This window comes from Mercenaria mercenaria, chromosome 7 (assembly GCF_021730395.1).
Source record: "Mercenaria mercenaria strain notata chromosome 7, MADL_Memer_1, whole genome shotgun sequence".
Lineage (NCBI taxonomy): Eukaryota > Metazoa > Mollusca > Bivalvia > Venerida > Veneridae > Mercenaria > Mercenaria mercenaria.
Genome location: NC_069367.1, coordinates 50,809,715 through 50,828,492, shown reverse-complemented (window position 1 = coordinate 50,828,492; position 18,778 = coordinate 50,809,715). Strand labels below are relative to the sequence as shown.

The window sequence follows — 18,778 nt, the reverse complement described above, 5'->3', positions numbered from 1 at the left end:
ATTAACACAGTTGATGTTAAAATCTCCATAAATTGATAACCTAATTTAAACAACTACCAAATTACAAGTTTTATGAAAATGTTATAAAAGTGTTAGAATCTGATTGTTTGTTTAAGTTATGGCTCGGAAGCAACATCTTCAAAGGGGAAGGTGCCACTGTTACAGAGGATAAGGAGTCAAAGATGGCGTAATAATTTGCCAATCTAAAGATTTAACATCATTACAAACTGACATTTCAAAGAAAATATTTGCAATTAGAGTAAGGCTATTTTCAAACAAGTGAAGCCAGGATTCATAATATAAGTCACGACAAAGCCGACAATTTCTAAGCAATCATTCGAATGAATGAGGATAATAAGTATAAGTCATAAAATAATTTCTTCGATATATAAGAACTATGTTTGTTACACGGGAAAAAATAAAGGGAGAACACGATACTGAAAAATATTTAAGGAATTTACCTTACAAATCGAAACACCAGTGTTAAGGTATAAATATGTTTTACAGAGCCAGGATCCCACTTGTCAAATAATGTGCAATTTTACCAGAAATATGATTTCACAAATTCTGATTTTCTGACATATTGCTAGGTTATGAGTTTAAAAATGTTTTTGTTGTTTTTTGTCGTGAGTTCTGTGCTTTTAAGCTCGTTTCAATTGAAACTGATCCACCAAAAACAGTCAACGTTTATTAACTTGCAAAACCTTCTAAGGAGATGTCGCAGAAGCGCAACTGGTAGTGGTCGAAATCATTGTTTTAGGCACTGTTGACATCGGGCTCAAGTTGTATTTTATGTTCTCTATATTGTGGTTTAGGAAATCGGAACTTTGAATTTAAGACTATTTAACTTTGTGTAATGCCTGTAAGCTTCAAGTGGACATATGTAAACTCCATTGATATTAAGCTTCGCAAAATGCGAATTAGAACAGTATTTCACTTTTGTTTTATAATAATAATAATAACGATGATGATGATGATGATGATGATAATAATTATAATAATAATAGTAATAATAATAATAATAACAATAATAACAATAATGATAATAAATATTTCATGCATAATTATGTAATTAAAAGTTCAATGTCACATTTCCAAAGGATTAGTGTCATTTGAATACATGTTACAAGCTATAGTATGACACTTTACCGATCACAAAGTACTGTAGATATCAAACATGGATGACATTTCGCAAAAAAAGAAAATGACAACTAAAAGCGAGATGGTCTAAGGGTGTGGCTATTCTTTCAGATCGTCAAGTAAGTTAGTGCTAGGTCATCTAGGACAATCCTATCCTTAACTGCAAGCATAATTTCCAGATCCCGAAATCCGGTCAAAATCTATTTTCTACGTACTTATGGATACAATTATGTAAAAGAAATGTTCATACTTTGCCAAATCTTTCGTTTAATGCTGCTCGCCAGTTCAATATGGTCAGTTCGGGTATATTTACTATTGACTTTGCCAGTTATCTGTTTACAAATATAGTACGTTGGCTAATTCAGGGCGATGTTGTGATTCGTGAGTGCAAAAAGGATAAGCTGTTCGTAAAGTAAAGTAGGACGTCTGTGTTTTGCATAAAACATTTATAAATAGGTTACGAAAACCAGACACTAAATAATTCCATATATAGCTCAGATAAAGTCACGTGATCCAAAACGTACAACAGCCAATGGAATTCTAGTATATATAAAAATGAAAATTTAGCCGAAAGCTCACTTTTGTTTTTGCCGTTGGCGGAGTGATTCTTTTCACTAGAGAGAAATACTAAAAAAAGATCAGATATGTGTAAGATTTTTTATTTTACCTGCAGTTTTGTAAGCATTTCTTGAAGTTGTTTTATATTAAACAGTTTGTGCTTAAACTGATATTAACCTAATAAGAAAATAATAATAAAGTGTAGATCTACTCATAAACGTAACACATGTCTAATGATAAGTGTTATGTAATTGTTATGTAATTGTTTGTCAATATAATTATTGTATGATAGCATGTTTTAATAAGATATTTTAAAGATAGAAAGCAAGCAGTCAGCACAATAGTAGACTTCCTTTGAATGGTTCTGGTCATGTACATTCAGTAACGATACTAATTTATTGCAGTTTGGTCAAATTTTGAAGTATACAAGAACCTTTTATTATCTTTAATATTTTAAAGAGACATGTCTCCGGATATACTTCACAATATCATTAAAACAGCAAAGTTTATAATACATTAAAAACCATGAATAAGTAAAGATTGACTGTTTTTATGTGCGATATAATGTTCTGTTCCATATGACATTTTACAACATATCTAATGTACTAGATTTATACATGCTGCTAGGTAACTTTGTTCTTACTTGTCACAAATACCTGGTAGTAAACAAATAATAGTACTTTATGAATTTGGAGATAATTGAAATATAACCAAGGGGCGAAATATTTGTATCGAAAGATTAGTTTGAACAATGTACATTATCGTGACGTCACTCACAAAGAGTTTTACATTTCAATTAACATTATAACATTATACTCTACAAACTCCTACTTTGAATCAGGTAAATAAAATGGTAAATCCTTTGTAGCTTGTGTTTATAACGTTTGGCAAAGATTTTATGCAACTACTTATCCAGTGTGAAATATATCGTTCCATGTAATGTGATTTACAAAGCTATTCTCAGATGAACATACAAAGCTTATGCTCTGACTTACAGGCAAATTACGTGTACTTATCTTTGACTGCAAAAATTGTAAGTTCTATCTTTTAGCATGCTGCGAAGGCCCAGGGTATGCTTCTCCTATGGACGCAATGAAGAATGGCCCGAAGGAGGAAATAATGTACATCACTTGTGTTGTTCCACCGCAGACTAGAGTAACACGCCCAGACTATCTCGTCACTGTGAATGTCGATCCAAAGTCAAAGGACTATTGTAAGGTGAAATATTATAGTTATTACTTAAAATTCACACTATGAAATGTTTCTGTTTTAAAGTGATCATGGATTATGATTGTTTTATATCTTGATCAGGAACAGGAAATTGAAACTAAAGCTTGTTAAAACCTAACGCTTGTAGAGGCAAAAAACGTCATGTTTGTACAGGCAAGAAACGTCCTGCTTGCTCAGGCAAGAAGCGTCATGCTTGTACAGGCAAAAAACATAACGCTTGTACAGGCAAGAAACGTACTGCTTGTCGGCCAAGAAATATAACGTTTCTACAGCATAGGTAGGTAATTCATGTACAGCCAGAAAACAAGACAAGCTAACTAATAGTACACACGAACTTAGAATAGTTTTTTTTTATATTTATATGATCGTCATTTCAGTTCGGCATGTTCTCAAAATCTTGAGAGAAACAAATTAATAAAAACATGAATTATGGTATAAATCGTCAGATTCAGAACTTTAACACAAAACGTACACATTATTACTGATGATAATTCTTCATTTTAGATCATTCACAGAATGTACCTGCCAAACGTCTCGGATGAGATTCATCATACAGGATGGAACGCGTGCTCTAGCTGCCATAACGACCCTACAAAGTCAAGGAATCGTATGATAATACCTGCTCTAGGAAGCAGTAGGGTTTACGTTGTAGACACAGGATCTAACAAGTACGCACCCAAGATTCATAAGGTACTAATACACACTGTCATGCATTTATCATTAGAATACATTGACATACCAGAGTAAATACCATCATACCTCATGTAACACTAAAATATTTAGAAAGTAAAAAATGTCACCCCTACTGAAATTGCAGGCCATATTTGGCTTATGGGAAACCTATATATTTTGAACATAACCTATTTTTACTACCAGGCAAGACTTTGGTAGACAGCCGGTAACAGTTATTGATTTAGCCGGCGGTTCTACAACGGGCCTGCCTACAGGACTCGAACCTCCTACCTCATGATTGCGGCGCAAACGCTTTCTTCATTAGGTCATCGCATTTCTAATTGATAATTAGAATGACACCATGATATCCACACTCGGTGGAACCAGAATATGCATTATGTATACCTATTCCGAAAATGCTGCCAAAATTTCCACGTGGTTAAAAATACAGCTATACAGCCAGATATTTTATATTGCCTGCTTTTGATCGCTACCAAATATTACTAGGCTTGAAAACAATTGATACATAAGTGTTGCGTACTTGTGATTAATGGTACCCATACTTTTAGGATGTAGAAACACGTATGTTGTAGATATCTGCTTCAATAAATTCGACCAATATTTTATACTTAACAAAATACACACGGCTTTTTTGCAATATTTAAAAGCTACCAGATTTAGATGCAAACAAACTGAAACTGACATTGAGCAAAATATATAAGATAAAGACATCTTTAATAAACCCATCTTCTAAACTTGTAACAATGTACAGTCACGAAGTACGGTAATATCCTAATGACTTATTGAATTATTCAATTACATCCCCTTTGACTTGTTTTGTTTAATATATGACCGTAATTGAGTCATAACACATTGTTTAGGTGATAGAACCAAGTGAGGTACAAGCCCATGGTCTTAGCACTCCCCATACCACACACTGTCTGGCTAGCGGGGATGTCATGATCAGCTGTATTGGAGATGAAAAAGGCGAGAATAACGGTAAAAGCTGTCCAAATCCGTTATTTTAAAGACATTAACAGAATTGGTTCAAAGTCTTTATGTTAACTCAGAAGTATGTTCCAACATTGTGTAGCAAAAGCAAGCTTGAATGGCGGCGCCGTCATTTATAACTTTGTCAAGATAAGGCATTTTAAAAATGTAAGAATAAAGATTTATGCTTCTGTCAGTCGTAAGGTGTATAAATTGAAGAATATTGAGAAAATAAATTACAATACAGAGCAAGACCAATTAGGTGATATTTAATTTTATAGTTGCTGGTTGAAATAAAAATAATTATGATTAAAGCTTACTCGTATGTACATTTTATTCATGTATGGTACAGGAGGATTTCTTATCCTTGATGGAGAAACGTTTGAGATCAAGGAAAACTGGGAACGCGGAAAGCCTTCCGAATTTGGATATGACTTCTGGTATCAGCCATACTTTAACATTATGGTGACATCTGGTTGGGGAGCACCGAACGCGTTTTTCCCGGGATTTAATCCCTTTGACATTCCCAGAGGTAAGGCAAACTTTTACTGCGTTCCAGAGACATTTCAAAATTTTAGGAAGATCAAACCATAACATTATAGTTCTTCGAAGGAAACGCAGGTGTTATACACAAGGTATGTTAAATAACCAGAAGAGTTAGGCTAAGTAGGCCGAACATGCCTGTATCTAATTTAAAAGGATTTTTTCTCTTTCTAACTGTTCTGGGGGTCTTGTTCCTCTGGTCATATAGCACTGTGTCTGTACTAGTAGAGGATGAATTTGGCGTCGGAGTAATTGCTTTTCTTCTAGGTAAAGTGTCATTGAACGTGTTAGAAAAGGGCACTATATGAGCCGTGCCATGAGAAAACCAACATAGTGGGTGTGCGACCAGCATGGATCCAGACCAGCCTGCGCATCCGCGCAGTCTGGTCAGGCTCCATGCTGTTCGCTTTTAAAGCCTATTGGAATTGGAGAAACTATTAGCGAACAGCATGGATCCTGACCAGACTGCGCAGATGCGCAGGCTGGTCTGGATCCATGCTGGTCGCGCACCCACTATGTTGGTTTTCTCATGGCACGGCTCATATATAAAATCATTGTCGTTCAAATGTGTAGTCCTCGTTATATAATACCTTCGTATCTGAACTCAAAATAATGTCTTTATTCAACAACAAATCACTATTCCAGATAAATCGTTTCTTAAACAAATGTTGTTTGTTCTATAAAAGCTGATCAAAGGAGTAAAATGTAATTCTACCTTGACTTTACTTCTGACTCAACTTACACAGATTGAAACGATTGACTCTGTCTGTTAAAATGTTTTACCCCTCATATGATCTCATTTTGACAAAATAACAAGAAATGATCCGTTCTGCGCATGACCCGGAAAACATATTTTATTCATTTTTTTTCTATCGTCGACTGCAAGTACGTATAAACGTACTTGAACTTCGTGAATGTGACCTACTTTATTGCAAAAGAATCGGTGAACAATGTCCTGTTTAAGCACGAAATGTAATCTCTTCCAGACAGGCGCGTGCAGCTAACATAACACATGTTTCAGAATTTTGACGTGACATTATCCATAATTATGTCGACCATTTTATATGTCAAGTTGCAACGATCTGCATGATTTATATATATATATAATATAAATACAACTTGCATTTGTTGGTAATAAAACTTGTTATGTCATTATTTGTATCCTTCATCTGTTATTTAGTTTGGCTGATCTTTTTATAGTTTGAATATCCAATCATGATGAAGGAGCGAGCAATTTTCAAACGTTTAATCTTTTTATACGTGAATTAGCTGGGATGATTCGGCGGCAAATATTATGTAGGTTAAATGCTGCCTACAGATTTTTGTTCATATACTGAAATTATTTGCAATTTGATTCGACGTAATTGGCCCAGATATGTAAAAACTTTCAAAATATTAACTTAAACATGTTATGCATTTATTCAACAGTCCTTACACCCAATATACGAATGTATGAATGCTTATAAGTTCCATGTCTCCAGGTGTTTTGCACATATTTACAAATTAGGCAATACCGAAAAGAAATGGCGATGTTTCATGTACAAGTATTTAAAATGTACTTCATAGGCTTGAATATATTTATTAATGTGTTATGTGTTCCAATCATCTTTATGAGTTACCGGAGTTTAGACTGTAACGTCAATCTTGGCATATTTTACAAACATTATGATGCAAATTAAAGTAATATTCATCAAAAAGTCAAATATCCTCTAGTTGCTCTAATCCCATGGGAAATCAAGATGCAATCAGTGTAAAGTAATTTACTTTAGTCCTATTGTAGACTGTTATTAATACATGTGTTAGTTTTACATAATTTGAACGGCTGTTTTGCACGGCGATTTTATCAAATGAAAACATATTATAAACTTGACAATATCGTAATAACTCACAGAATGTTTATTCATTATATTAATCGAAATAGCGAATATTTTAAGCTTTCTGATATTTTAGTTCTTAAGTGATTGGTACGGTTTTCATATTCAAATACAGAAATAATCGATCCACGTCGCGGCTTTCAGTTATTCAATTCCGAAGAAATCCGCTTTGGTCTACACCGCTTTCAGTTATTCAATTGCAAAGTAATACACTGCAACGATTTTCATAAATCAAAGTACTGAAAGTACAGAAAGGCTTGCTACCACAAAATGTGGGAAACATGTTTGCAAAATCTGAAATATTATGGGTTTTCCGTATCAAACTAAAGCAAGCATAGGGTACTGTTGAGAGGAATCATCTTAATTAACTTGAGAAAGGTAGTATTAGGATATTACATACTATAGATGAAAAACACATAGTGTTTGCTTAATTGGAGATGACACAATCAGTGAAACAAACAGAACGTTATTCTTACTTGAGAATCTGACAAAATATAGACGAAGTAAAACTTATAGACAACAAAGACAAAATGAACAACTAAAGAAACACAATCGGGCACCGTATTGTAACCGTCTGTGGCAAACACACAATTGGTAAATTTAAACCATTGATGTTGTATCCTTATGCTTGGCCTCCGCCATGGTTCCAAAATCAACTCTTAAAATTGAATTAAATATAGATTTGCATATATATAAGTAATTTTTGTAGAAAAAAAAAGATGATATTGATATACCGAGAAGCAATCACATGTTTAGAAAAAAAAATTCCAAAGGACAATGAAACTGCTTACAATATGTAAGTTGTAAGGTGTACAAATGAGAGAAGTATTGCAGAGAAATACAAGACCTCGTACTGGTTAGGAACATTGCAAACAAAAATGAGATATTGTAAAGAACCATTACTAGAAACAGAGGAACTGTTAAGAAGTAAAGAATGTGACAACAAATACCCTACGTTGACAAATTAAGTCTCCATTCGACTTTTACTCTTGTATTTTGATAACGATATTGCATATTTTGACATTGATTTGATAAATTAAATCAACGCTAATATATGTATGTAAAGAAGACCACTGCTTTTATAAAGCTATTTACTTTTAACAAGAAATATCTTTTTAAAACATTGTCTGCAAATTGTAATAATTTAATAGACAAGACGTGTATGAGGTTTTCATATCATTTGTGTTATTCTATCATCTATCTAACATTTTGCAAATAGCAAAACTAAACACGACACTTTAACAATTTAAATGGTTCTCTTTTAATTTTTCACAAAGGTTTCGTAGGGGTGCAATTTTGTTTCGTTTTTTCTACGACGAATAATTACAGCAGTGGTCTGGAAGACACTTCTATACCCAGAAGACTTTAATCGATAGGTTAATCACACGCAGCTCTCTCTCTCTTTCTCTCTCTCTCTCTCTCTCTCTCTCTCTCTCTCTCTCTGTAAATTGATATCTCTTGGTATTTGAGCAGGTTTTTATTATATTTAATTTTCATCTATTAAACTGGCTTATCATTGTTAGATATATCAATATTCTTGCTAAATAAACTGAGCGAAACGTAGCTTTAAAACTGTAAACAGCCTCATTAAATATAAACACTTTGTCTGACATTTCACTCAGCGTTGTATAATCAGCACCATGAAACAGGAAATAGTACTTGTATAAAATAAATCTCAAACCTTTTTTTTCGGTTTTGGGGATATTTTATTCCAGTAAAAAAAAACAAAAAAAAAAACAACAACCTAAACTGTATAATAATTAAGGGATACTTACAAACAAATCACTGTTCCTTTGATTTCTCAATACGATTGAAAGGTGTTGATTACCTGAATTACGTAATGCCATTATTGCAAATAAACAAATTTAATCAAAACAGTAACCAGTCAATCTTTCACACCTCTTGATTGAATTACCAGCTGTAAAACAGTAATGAAAGCTGACATTGATCAACCAATTATGATATTATTGTTGTAACATTTTAATTGTGTTCTATGTGTTAGCATTATGATATCTATAAACAATATAACAATCTGTCCATGTATAATGACAATTATCAGTATTACTAACTTTGTGTGATACTTTTGACGAAGCTCTTGTTGAAAATTGTGATAAACCAAAATTAGATCAGACAACCTTAATATAAAATGTAAATTTTTCTTACTTCTTTTTATATACCGGCTTTAAAAATAATTATGTTCTCAGCCATGGTCACTTATCCAAAATGCTACTACTTCACATAAAAAATCCTTATTTTGGGTACCTAATTAATTCAATGCATCAAATATGTAGGGGGGAACTGTCCCCTTATATAACATTGTGGGGAGAATTGTCTGGGAGTGAACTGTCTCGAGGAGGAATTGTCTTGAGGGGGAATCATCTTGGGGGGGGGGGGAATAGTCTGACACCCAAATTGATATACAGCACAGAATTATTTAAATTGTGCATGAAATATTATTTTGCGTCGTCAGTCTCAGCAGTCTTTGTGACTTTCGATTTGTGGTAATAATAGTCTAGCGAACAAGTTCGCCAGCCTAAAAATCATTTGTTTATCTCCACTAAATATCGTTTTCTCATTTATCAGGTCGGTATGGCAGAGCTCTGTATTTCTGGGACTGGAAAAAGCATGAACAAATTCAAACAATTGACCTTGGGCCAGACGGGGATATTCCGCTAGAAGTTCGCTTCCTTCACAACCCAAAGGCTCCGGAAGGTTTTGTGACTTGCTGCCTAGGGTCTTCTATCTTCCGTTTCTTTAAGCAAAAGGTAAATGTATAATACCAACCTAAGTTAATGCAGTTAATTGTTAATAGAAGCAAACATGCACAATGTGTGTTATGCAATTATTCAAATGTTTTCATTTCTGATGTAATTTTAGGTTAAGACATGTTTTCAGAGCTAATAATTCAAACATTGTTTTACTAGAATGGAACTTGGGGAGCGGAGAAAGTCATTCAGGTCCCTCCTAAGAAGGTGGAAGGTTGGGTATTGCCCGAGATGCCGGCAATAACTCCGGATATAGTTCTCTCCCTTGATGACAGGTTCCTATATTTTGGATGCTGGCTACATGGAGATGTAAGACAGTATGATATAACTGACACCCATAATCCTAAACTTGTCGGACAGGTATGAATATACTTTTAGTTTATTTCTAGCAAAACAAAAAGCAAACAGCAATTAAGCAAACGATATTGTATTAGTGTCTAAGAGCGGAAGAACTTTAAACTCTAGTTAATGCAACATGGTAATGACACTTTGCTTCAAAGGTTGATGCAACCGTTGTTGTCACCGTGGTAATTTCCGTGTGATTACGTATTCTTGTATGTTCTTTTGGCATTCCTTGGCAAAATCGTGAAAATTGTTTTTCATAAAATGTAAAGCCAACATTAAGCTACTGTCATAATATTTTTTTTTTATTTTGACGCTGATAAACGAGATGTTTTAAAAACCGATATGCATAAAACATGGTAAAAAAGCATCCGTTTCAACTTGAACAGTGGCTTAGGGACACAAAGGGAGGTAATAAACAAATGGATCCAATGTTACTTTCTGATAATATGTTAAGTCAAACATTCAGACCTATGTCACATACCATCAAAAGTAGGAAATACTAAAAATGTGTACATTTTTAAGTTCATACTTAAATGTAGTAATAATATTAAATACGAAGCAACTTTCATCTATTTAATGTGTTTATTAGACAGTCTACTATTTCAAAACAGTAATCATGTTTGTTGATTTGCATTCTAGCCTTGTGTCCTATAAATATATGACGACGCTTAACCTTCAAATTGTTGTTGTAAATACTATACAAATATGCAACTGCACTTCGTCCTTGTTATACAAAAAAATAGTTCACCTTATTTGGGACTAAGTAGACTATTTTGTTATGAAATACATTAGCATAATACCAGATTTTGACACACAATTTTATTAAACTAGTTTCGAGTCAAGGATATTACAACTATAGCCTTGATTTGTTGTTGTGTCCTAACTTCCCAAGGTCATCTTAATGATTAGCGTAATAATAAAATGGCTGCTAGCTGTTGTTCTCGATATTAAGGTTATGTAAGCGTTTAGCTTCCTGTTTTTTAAACCGTGTTTATATCTTTTTAAGCTGTTTTATACGCTTGACATAACCGGGTTACAGTTCTGGTATAAACAATGTTTCATAAATGCCTAAAATTAACAAACTATGGGATTTGATGAGTTGATTAATGAAAGACTAAAAACTGATACAAAGTTGGTATTATTATGATGTTATTTGAAATTGTGTATGCAATTTAGTGCTGACAATTATTGCAAATATATTACAGTTCAAGAACTAGGTGATTAAAAAGTGATGCATTCATCTACCGTCATATTGGCTATGAAAAACATTTCGTCGTGTTTTTTTTTCAGGTATGGCTCGGGGGCAGCATATGCAAAGGGGAGGGTGTCACTGTGACAGATGACAAAGAGTTAAAGGTGTTGTAAATAATATTCTTCGTAAGACTGACCTTAAATGAGATTGTTGCCTTAGTAGTATGACTGTAATTACAGGCTATTTAACTTTGTATCGAGAAATATGCACCAGTTCTACACGACATTAGGAGAGAAATAGTGTCCCACGAAAGAACTCTTACATATCTTTCGATGCAAAACTAATAAACTTATAATAACACAAGCATCTACTCTTATTGGTATGAAATGCAATATATAAATCAGTTCTTCAGTCTAAATAAAAATGGCAATTTCGCCGGTAATGAACTTTTTAAAACGACGATACACATTAAAATGACGTCTAAAATGACGTTACGTACCTGGTATAAAAATTAGAGTTGTATTGAGAAATATGCACGAGTTCTGCAGCGAAGGTATTGCGCGACTTCAGGAGCGCGATATTATTCCGCGAAAGAACGAATGCATATTTCGCGATACAAATCTAATAATCTTTTTATTATATACACATACTACACTTATCATTGATATATAAATATTAAATACATGTGTTATAATATCACTTGTCGAAGTTAGGTATTTTGGCACTTGTCAGTGGATGGTAAATGATTTCATATGATTCACCAAAGCCATTATCATAGCCAGTTAGTCTTATAGCAAATGCATACTTGTTCGTAAAATGGTTGCGTTGTTATAAATATATGCTTTATGTAACCTAACTTCTGTAATAAATAAACGAACCTAAAGTATGAGGCCATAGGAGCAACCAACTACATTTTCTTCGACATACAAATGTCAATGAACACAGCGAGTTTAATATTTTGCTTATCATGATGTATACTTCAAAGTCTCATGATTCTTGTAACTATAATTCACCCTTAATCTTTAACCCATGTTTAGAACTAACAACAAAACGTGATCATCATACCAAATACATTTATTTTATACTGTAAACATCGACCTTGTCGGAAACAGTCCGGCGAACGCTCAAGTTCAAAAATATACAGTTGGAGCGGTCTGTGATATATAAGTTTATGTTATAAAACGGCTGGAAGAATTATCGTTACAGCAGACATTACTTACATAGACAAAATGTACATAGCTTTATCTTTAGCAAGGGTCTGAAATTATTTTGTTCACAGAGCCAACCTGTGCGCCCGCTGATCAAAGGGAAGCGTATAATGGGTGGTCCTCAAATGGTGATGCTGAGTTTGGACGGGAAGCGTCTCTATGTGACTACATCTCTGCTGTCAAACTGGGATAACCAGTTTTATCCAGACCTTTGCAAGTATGTCTCCGTCTGAGATCTACATTAACAATGAAAGATAGCGGATAATATCTTAGATTGAACATATGAATTTGGTTTAATATAAATTTGTAGAACTCAATGGAATGGCTGTATCCTAACTTCTAACCAGTAAATGATTGCAGAGGTTGTGGCATAAGGTCCCTCTTACTACGATTTGCACTGAAGTTATTGATTTTAGCCATTGCGATACCCACTCTTTCTCCTTTAGTCCACTTAGGTTATTATGCAAAAGATCCAAGATATATTTTTGAAAATATCGTGATGATTTTATATTTTATCAGTTTGTTTGATAGTATCTGTTTTTAATAACCGGTTGGGAAGGAAATGAGAGAAAATCCTAGCGATCTTTAATATTTTTAACAATAACTTCAGATTTATGTTTTACGTATTATAGTAGAGAATATTGATGTTATCAGCTTTAGTGTTTGCAAACAAATCTTGGATATAAATGTCTAAATGCTTCGACTTTAATATTTTTTATAAATATAGTATAACCATAGTCGTGTGTCGATTATCTGATAGTGACGTGGTATTTGAAAACATTTTCTTATACTGACTTCCTGAGTTCGAAAGTTCAATTCAATATTTTTATTTCAACGTTTTATTTTGTTGAAATATTTCGTTTGAGAATGTCATTTTACCTACTGTTGTAATGAATGTTTTCTAGGAAAGGTTCAATGTTCGTTCAGATCGATGTAGATACAGAAAAAGGTGGGTTAACCTTGAATAAAAACTTCCTTGTTGACTTCGGCGATGAACCCGGCGGACCTGTACTTGCACATGAAATGCGATATCCCGGCGGGGATTGCACGTCGGATATCTGGCTTGCCGACAACTAAACGTATTATGAGGTATTATATATCAAACATTTGATAAATTCTGCTGATTTTTTTTTTACGTTATTACTGTGTGCATTACTTCTAACCTTCATTTATCACCTAAAAGTATGTGTGCGAAGTTTTTTAAAAAAGTGTTTTAAAGAAGTATATTTCATATAAACATTATGTAATTAGAACATTTTGCATCATGTATCATGAAACATGTGTCATAAAGGATGTGCCAGATATTTACTTTCATGGCCCAGTAATTTTCACTTTTAGTATGTATTTCCTCTATGTATTCTCTAATAATTTCAGACTGATCCAGAGTCAAAGAATCACTACCAAGAAGTGCCGAAACAATCCTAAAGTATTTATATGACAATCACAGAAAGGCTTCAATTTATATGCAAATAGACATTATATAAAACTTGCAATTTGAAACATTTAAGGTTCTCTTTTTATTATAATCTACTTTTATGCTACCCAAACTGAGCTACGTGTGAATACAGACTATGAAGTGTTAAGATGTTTAACACTGAAGTGGAGTTATTAATAACGAGCATTGTGGAAATAAATTAGTAACATTTTTCTAAAACGTTAGAACTTATTGAAAAGAAGCAAACTTTTATTGACGAGAAATATATTTGAACTGTGTCTATCGTATCGTATAATAAGGTTACTGTTAAACAAATTTAACTTGTAAATAGTATTTCTCAATATTACAACAGCATTTCAAGACATGAGGTATTTACAAATTGTCCTTTTACGATAAATATTTTAGCATAATTATTTGTCTAAATTTACTAAAATTATATTAAACATGTAAATGATTTATGCTTTAATAACTAATATCAAAGTTTGCGTTTTCCACTTATACCGTTTTCTGTATTTTGCATGTAATACGTTGCTTTATAATGATATGCCTATAATACCCTTCTCAATAAAAACGACATGTTTTATCTGATACTTTTGTCTTGTTTGTTAGCAAGAGTATTATACAAGGATGCAGAAAAAAAACATCCGTCATTTACCTGACAGTGTATTGATAAACATGTAACATTTCTGTGCTACGTTTTCTGACCAATATGATTCCGCCCATGACATCACACTGAATTATGCAGAGCAAAAGAAATTCATAGTTGGCAACTTTGTTCGCGTCTTTTGAAAGCATTAACAAAATGACGTCATTTTTTCTAGAACTCTTATAAACATTAATACTGAGCGCAATCTTAAAAAGATGTCCTATGCTTAAAGAGTATTTAAATGCCTTCCTAATAGTATGCTAAAAGTATTTCTTCTCTACATCCTTACAGGTTTTAGTTCAAGTTGTTAATATCTAAATGGCTTTAACGTAATAAATAGGTTTATGTTTGAATATAAGAGCACCTATTGTGTTCCTAGACTAAGCTGCCAAAGCTCTGAAACACAAGGTTATTTTGGTACGAAACTGAATGTATTAAGGTATCCGATCCACAAATAAGCAAGTTCTATAGCTTATATAATTTTGATATCATTTGAAAGTGTTTTGTCTACTGAAAGAGAAAATATAAATTTACATGACAAAATATTTATGTTATAGATTTTTTTATCTTTTAACTTTAGAGTCTTCAATAATACTTCCAAAAAATCCAGATATTACAGCGGAAGAGTTATTATTTCGCAGTCAAAACAACATGACTGTAATGATTCTTGCATATTATTTGTGGTCATCTCATTTCTATTTTTTTCAGCAGACACAACTCTTTCAAATGATACAAAAACATGGGGTCATCAGATATCGAAATGTTACCTGTTTGTGGATCGGTTATCTTAAAAAGACAAAGTGAACTTAGCGGGAAACGTTTCGACTCATTACTGTTTCACTTAAAGTAAAATATCTAATGTGCAAAACACTGTGACAGCTTTAGATGGATCAAAATTTAGTTATGTTGACATTTAACTAGAGATAACAACCTGATAGTTATTTATGTATGCCCATTTATAACAGATTATACATAATTGAAAACTAGTGTAATATGTTTTGTAGTCAAGGACATGGAAATATATATAAAACTCGTCCAAGGACGATTGCTAGGCAAAACAATATGTTTACTTTGTTTACTCGCTACGGCTAAATGTATGTTACACACTGGATAAAATTTGAAAAGAATATTGTAGATGTCATTGACCAGAAACAGGTTCAGATTAACAGTGTCTTGTCCTTTTATATATACAAATACTAAATCACATAAAGGCACATTCAGGCAGTTGCAAAGCTTTTATTTCCTTTACTTGCAGGTCTATGCTTGTTTCCACCATGAAAAATGCATTCAGAACTCTTTAATGAAATACCAATTGGAATAAGTTCAGAGTAGGATTTCGATAAAATCTTGAAAGAAAATGATGATGTCATTGCAGTTTGCATTAGAAATTAATAATAACCATAACCTATCACTATGTCCGTGTTCAGGGCGTTTTGGAACGTGTATAAATGTACTTGTAAACAGTCTAAATATAGTTACAAATGATCAAAGTGAACAATAATAAACTGTAGCCAGAAGTATGTGACGACCGTGTTTTTAGAGGAATTTTAAGCATGGATTGTTCAAGCTGAAATATGATCTAAATGTATAAAATATCATATTTCAGCTTGATTTGTTTGTTTGTTTTGGGTTTAACGCCGTTTTTCAACAGTATTTCAGTCATGTAACGGCAGGCAGTTAACCTAACCAGTGTTCCTGGATTCTGTACCAGTACAAACCTGTTCTCCGCAAGTAACTGCCAACTTCCCAACATGAATCAGAGGTGGGGGACTAATGATTTCAGACACAATGTCGTTTATCAAATAGTCACAGAGAACATACGCCCCGCCCGAGGATCGAACTCACGACCCCGCGATCCGTAGACCGACGCTCTACCTACTGAGCTAAGCGGGCGGGTTTATTTCAGCTTGAACAATCCATGCTTACACTTTCTCTAAAACGCTGGGATGAATCGACAAAAAAATGGTTTTATTCAAAGACGCATAAAACATTAAACAGAAGAACCGAAAAAGCACCAACACAATTATTATAGTCGAGTGATGCAGGCATAATGGTGGAATTAAGTTCCGTTTCCAACCCTTTCCTTAATTTCAATGCAATATATTGACAGGCATATGGTTTACAATCTGTTATAAATATGTAATAATACTCTGATTTACGTAACTATGAAAAATTCTAATATTACATATAGCATGCTCTTTAACAGAAAGAGTAACGTATGTACAAAATTATAAACTTTCAAAGTAAATAACTAACTTTTGAAATATTGATAATGGACACAGTTACAGCAGTTTGAATGATACGAGTATTAGTATATGATAATATTTTGATTAAAAGTGTAATGTCTTCATTTCTATATAATACAAAAATAGGTCATTGCATATCAGATCAATGACACAGTAACAAATTATATGCTGTTTTGAACAAAACAGACATTCAAACTATTATACAGTTATGTTTTTTTTTATGTCTACGTTCATTAAGTGCAATAATAATACTGATTTTTTTATAATGAGAGCCTTTGTTAAAGTTTTTTTACTTCTAGCATTTTAATACAATGGTAAACATATTCTATCGCTATTCTTAAAGACAAATAATGAACATTCCTGTTCTGTAATGATATCAAGCGTCTGCCTTTAAGTTTTTGAAACTTAGATTCACTATTCCCTGATGCAATTTCTAAAACTACCTGCGCACCAAATACTGTACAATTTCTCTCTGTATGTGTTCATTCTGTTACAGTTAACAACAACATGCTTTATAACATCACAACACAAAGTTTCAAAGTCTAACATGTGTATAATCGCATTTACAAAACCATATTTTGCATTTTCCATGCTTCTTTAGTTTGAAAAGTACCTGTTTCTATATATGTAATAAGATACATTAAAATATTATACTTTTTAAGAATATTTACAATATAAGGAACAAAGCCACGTTGTTTTTCGTCTAACAGTATACTACAAACATATTCTGAAAATCTGGCATCTAAAACATGTTTTGAGAGAGCTGCATTTGGCATATTACATAGTCTTTTCAAAAACTCCTAACTTTCTGTATTCTATTTCATATAAAATACCTTTCCAGCCTAGCGTACTGAGGCACGTGCCCCTTCGTGTTAAAATAGTAAACACTTGTATCATTTAGCAGCTGTGTAATTGAACATAATCAAATGTCTTAAGATTATCCCATATTTCACAACCGAACATGTAGTAATCTTGGAAAATTTTTGAAATAAGCGAAGCCAATTTGATTGGATGTATGTAGGTTGGGTCAATTTAAGTGATAGGAGAGAAAAGAGGGATGCTTTTGCTTTTCGCATGCAGGTTCTACATTTCCTTTGTCTTTGATTTATCAATAATGTGTATGCCTACATGTTTAACATTGTGCACTTGGTCAATGGGACAGTATCCAGTCGATAACTAAGTTTGGTACACTTTTCTACTTCTACCAAAAACTATTATATGGCTTTTTCTTGGGTTTATGTTATACTTATATTTACACGAATACCTATACGTGATATTAAGCATTCGCTAAAGGCTTTCAGGACTACTCGCTGATAGGGCTATATCGTCTGCGAGAGTTGTAGAACCTACAGACAGATTGAGGATGCAAATTCTTAGTCCACTTTTTTTCTATTTCATTTATAAGATCATCGATGAATATTTCATACAACCAAGTAGAAATGTTTCCTCCTTGTCTAATTCCTTGTGTCTCAGAGAATTCAGCTAGCAACACAGCTGGACATATCTGTGAGTGTGTCTACTAATAATGACCAAATTTTTCCTTTTATACCAAGTTTTGACATTTTAATATAGAAAACGCCATCCAAACATACAGCCTGTTTAATGTCAAGCATGCATACATATGCATTGCTACTGAGTTCGTTACTTTGATAAATGGCTTCCTGTAAATTGAAGGAGGCCGTTATAGCACCTGTATGTTTTTGTTAAGCATTTTGCTGCCTATTTGGAAATTCTTTTATATCATCATAATTCCAGATGTTTAGGTTTTCATGCAATTTTTGTTTTCACATAGTTTATAAATTCGCGGCACATGATTACTTTACCTCAGATGTCATGAAAAATAAATCAGTATGCACGTCCGTTATTGACAAAAAACAAAACAATGTAGAAACCAAATATAAAGTATCGACGGAAAATTCAGCTCACTATACTAT

At 33.1% G+C, this 18,778-nt stretch overlaps 1 protein-coding gene across 1 annotated transcript; it reads left to right on the top strand.

Annotated features, from left to right (window-relative positions):
• The first annotated feature begins 1,657 nt into the window (after positions 1 to 1,657).
• LOC123554228 (methanethiol oxidase-like) lies at positions 1,658 to 14,540 on the top strand. The gene is made up of 11 exons (XM_053548385.1): positions 1,658 to 1,788; positions 2,750 to 2,916; positions 3,433 to 3,618; positions 4,482 to 4,599; positions 4,943 to 5,122; positions 9,591 to 9,772; positions 9,932 to 10,132; positions 11,408 to 11,473; positions 12,589 to 12,734; positions 13,423 to 13,606; positions 13,892 to 14,540. The coding sequence occupies exons 1-10, from the start codon at positions 1,785 to 1,787 to the stop codon at positions 13,592 to 13,594; spliced, it is 1,422 nt and encodes a 473-aa protein (XP_053404360.1). The 5' UTR covers positions 1,658 to 1,784; the 3' UTR covers positions 13,595 to 13,606; positions 13,892 to 14,540.
• The last annotated feature ends 4,238 nt before the right edge of the window (positions 14,541 to 18,778 follow it).